General features: G+C 30.2%; 1 protein-coding gene across 1 annotated transcript in view; it reads right to left on the minus strand.

The window, feature by feature from the left end:
• The window catches only part of LOC105563274, a 24,212-nt gene extending 22,343 nt beyond the window's left edge, over nucleotides 1-1,869 (minus strand). Inside the window, exons 1-2 of the mRNA XM_012014739.1 lie at nucleotides 1,557-1,869; nucleotides 1,079-1,172 (exon numbers count right to left, since the gene is read on the minus strand). Coding sequence (XP_011870129.1) covers nucleotides 1,079-1,172 — 94 coding nt within the window. The 5' untranslated portion in view covers nucleotides 1,557-1,869. The remainder of the gene's footprint in view (nucleotides 1-1,078; nucleotides 1,173-1,556) is intronic.
• Between the last annotated feature and the right edge of the window lie 2,604 nt (nucleotides 1,870-4,473).

The following is a 4,473-nucleotide window of genomic DNA, read 5'->3' on the forward strand; positions in this document are numbered from 1 at the left end:
CTGGTAGAAGTAGTTTCTCCCCCAAAGCAGGGGTCAGTATGGAGTGGACGTTTCTTTGCGTGGAAAGTTGCAAACTCATCGTACAAAAATCATACAAATAATTTCACAGAAACTGCAAAGCCAACTCTGTTTTCAGAGTGAAACTACTCGTACTTCCATTGTTGTATGGTTTCATATTGGTTTTCAATTGTCCACGCGAAGTAAGGCCCACACCGACTCCTGCTTTCGGGACGCAAATATTTTTATCGTTGTATAGTTCCACATGGATTCTCGATTGTAACAAATTGTAATTTTACAAATTCTATTTCTTTATAAGTTTTTCTATTTATAAGTTACTTAAAAATATGTTTGGTTTAAGTTATATAATATATCTCGGGGTGGAAATGCAGGCGAGGGACGGAGCTTTCGCCCACGCGCTTCTTGTGGAATTTGTACATATAAATAAATCTATATGAAGAGTATGCTCTATTAAACGTACACAGTGTCATAAGTGTTGTGCTAAATTCAGTCTCTTATTAATAATTTTTTAATAAACAATGTCAGCCGACTAAAGCCTTTTGACGGTTACTCAGGACATTGATCCTAACAATATATGTCAATGTCAAGGTCATCGGTAAAGTGTCTATTAAAGTAAAGATTTACCAACGTTATACATATATGTACATGTACAACATTTCCTAAATTATTGGTGATATTTAATTTACCCTGGCTAAGATAATATTTTTCGTAATTACAACATTTAAAATATGAAATATTTAGACACGAACACCCTGTCACGGCTCTTAGTCTTTTATTCCTTTAAATTTGTGTTTATCACATTTGAGCCATACAAATTTTTATTAATTTGTTTTTATGCATTTTTATTAATTTGATATTTAATTTAATTTGATAACAATAAAAAATTTTATTCATACAATCTTATAAAATTACATAGGTTCATTTTTTATTGGACAAATTTTACAAAAAATGCATGTTGTTCGTATAAGTGTTTAATTTATATATTATGTATCATATATTTTAACTCTTTTTATAAATAGATCTTTTTTAATGAATTGTTATAAAATATAAATAGAATTACCATTATAAAAGGGAGATTTATCTGCTGCATTTCCACTAACAATGAGTAATGTGATTAGGGTGCAAAGCAACAAAAATTCCGACAAGATCTTCATCTGAAAAGTAATTGTACGATTTCTCTTGATCTTTTTAAATTGTATAAAAACTTATAGTTAAGTATATACATATATGAGCACACATGCAGATTATTTCCTTATTTATAGTTGATAGAAGACAATTGACCAACTACAGCCTTATTAATGTTCAAATTGTATCATATTTTATACATTAATTTGTCTTGATTATTATCGTAGAAGAAAAAGTTATGCTAAAAAGAGAATGTTTTTTTAACAGATTTGTGCTTGTATGTACATATTGTATAATATCAAATGACGAATATTATATATCTTTACGCTCTTAAAATTTTCTGCAGATAAACTTATATTACAACACGATATGTTTTCGAAAATTGAAAATATTAAAAAATTAATCGCACTTACCTTTAAAGGTTTTATCGCGCTTATAACTAGTATTGCTGTTTTCTCATGGTCATTTTACGTTATAAACTCTTCGTGACTTTATCTGAACAAGTTTTTTTGTATCCGCAAATATCACATCTGAGAACAATTATATTCCACTTTTCCTAATATTTTAATTTCACGTTTAAATAAAATAATTTTGAAATAGAGGAAGTCGGTCGCACGTCTATCGTGGACAGTTAATGTATCCGATTTTCACAGTACGTTTCTAGATGAATATGTCGCGCGAACAGTTCTCGATCGAATGAGAGATTGTTATAAGCGGTGTTCTTTTTGTTACTATGTTGAAATAATCTATAATATTATTAATATCTTATCACAGATTTATCAATAACGATACCATTATTTTTCTTGTATGAAATCATGTTATCACACATGTTGCACAAACGTCATGCGCTGTGAGAAATTAATTAAAGCTCTGAAAAAAGTTATGCTAGAGTAATAAATAGATTATAGTTATTAAAGTATATACATTAGAACTTAAGAGATTTATTATTGCATTACTACAACTGTTTCCGGCAAACTATGTACAAATTAATCTTTGTATAGTGATAATCTAGATTAATGATAAAGTTTCCGTATCGCATATAACTTTATCAATTATCTACTTTATCTAATTTAATATCTTATAAAAGCATTTTAAAACATTTAAAAAATTGTTTTAAGGAAATCCGTTTTACTGACATTTTTTATTTTAATTAATCTTTGAAGTGACTTTATATAATTGCAAAATTCTTGCGCACGATTAAAGTGTGCATGAAAACGAAGAGCAGGACGGTGACTCTTAATGAAAAGCAAAAAGAAATATTACTTATTTTTGACATGCAGAACTGTTACTTGACGACTGTATATGTATATGTATACATATAGTTGCACTTAATATAAAAAGTCTAAATGTTATATGTATACATAAAATAAGGGTCTCTTACCGTAGAGAAAACAAGTAAGAACAATATCCTGCAATTGAAACTAAGATTAGAAGCTTAGAAAGGATTACCTAAAAAATTTTATAAAATACAAATACAGACGTAGAATAATATGAAGAGCAGTATTGCGTGTAATAATAAATATCGGATCTTGCAAGAGAACGGCGCTGCAATCTGTCACTTCTACTATCTCTTTTTCGCTTTCTCGTTTCTCCATTTTCTTTCCTTCTCTAATTGTTAGTCACACACAAGCACATGTGTGTGCGCGCGCGCATTTAAAAAACCGTCAGTAAAACAGACGTTATTAGAATCCCCTTAATGTAATTAGTAAATTGTAGTCATCCTGGTAGATAATGTCATCCGAGAAAGTCCTTCGATTATATTAATTTAAAACGACCTGTCTTTGTTAATTGAACGTTGGGATACAAGGTTTGACTGGAAAATTCAAGACACTAAGCGTACCTCTGGATACTAAGGCGTATGTAAGTAGTACAGGTGGATAATACTTGTATAAGAATATAAACAAGATTTATTAAGTAAATACATTAATTACTGGATTTTGAGGTAACAATGGTGATTTCTGGAAGCGTGAGTCTATTCCGGCGGGAATATCTAACGCACGGAACGTGGTCACGGATCGACGGCGCTGCTTGATGATAAGCGCGTACGCGTGCGTAATCGAGAGAAAATAATTTTTATATCACACGTGCACGGAAAAGTGCCTCTTTTTTGACAGTTTTTCGTGCCCAAAATAGACATTTGCCGACACAATACAGTTTGCACGCAACATGGCGTCAACTGTGCGGAAAAAGCCGTGCGGTAATAATTATTACCGCACACTTTAGCGCTGATTTTGTTTATCTCCCAGCACAATTGCTGATCTCTCTTTCACACGCCGTCCTCGACAGATGACAGGTTAGCCTCAAAGTTTTACACGTAGCTGTCAAAAAAGAGGTACCTTTTCCGTGCACTTATAATATACTATTAACGGATCGATTTTCACGCAAATATACCTATAATATATAAAATTGTTATAGAATTGGCTAATTAACTTTAAAGTGTCGTCTTCATGCATTATATGAATGTATTCATAGGTATGAATGTGAATTATTTCGCAAATCTAGGATTCTTTATAACTAGTATTTTTTCCTTTTCGAATCCGAGTTGAATTAAATTGAATAAAATATAACTTTCAATTGACAAAACAATAATTATCATATAAATTTTAACATGTAGATAATATTTTGATGAAAAAATAATATTCATATAAATTTGTTTTAAGATAAAATATATATTTAAATATTTAATATAAATGTAATAACATATACTTTACTTAAGGAAGGATACACTATTCATATGCATTTATTTTTATTTTGTATTTTATTTTAAAGTGAAAGTTGACGAATAAATAAATTATATTTTCAATGCCAATTTTTTTTGCATAGGCGCTCTGCAACACTTAGCGCCTACAGGGCTTATTTTTACACAGCTGTATCTTATTTTGTTATAGGTTTTTATGGGTCGCTCAGACTTATAAATGTTGACACTTTTCATAAAAATTCGTACTGGTGTGACTTGAAAACAAGACATGCTATAGTTTATGTTAATCGTTATTTTTCGTATTATTTTAAACTTTAAACGCGTTTTTCTCGAAACCGTGGTTTTTCACCTGGTTGACAGCAAATTAAAAAATTAACTGATTTAATTAAATTTTTAACTCGGTTTTTTTAAAGATATAAATCAATTACGAACGTAAACGCCATTTTTTAGGACCTGGCACAGCTGGAAGTAGCTAATTAAATTATTATGTGAATTCATATACCGTATTTTTTCCAACCTGTCTTGCGCGCCGTTACTTTCGGACATGTAACACAGATTTTTTATTAGGTGGAATCATTATTGTCAGTGAATTCATGTGTTATAAAATCGCTGAACGATTTGATAAATTATTT

Source organism: Vollenhovia emeryi, unplaced genomic scaffold (assembly GCF_000949405.1).
Source record: "Vollenhovia emeryi isolate VEMERY1.0 unplaced genomic scaffold, V.emery_V1.0 DF939179.1, whole genome shotgun sequence".
NCBI lineage: Eukaryota > Metazoa > Arthropoda > Insecta > Hymenoptera > Formicidae > Vollenhovia > Vollenhovia emeryi.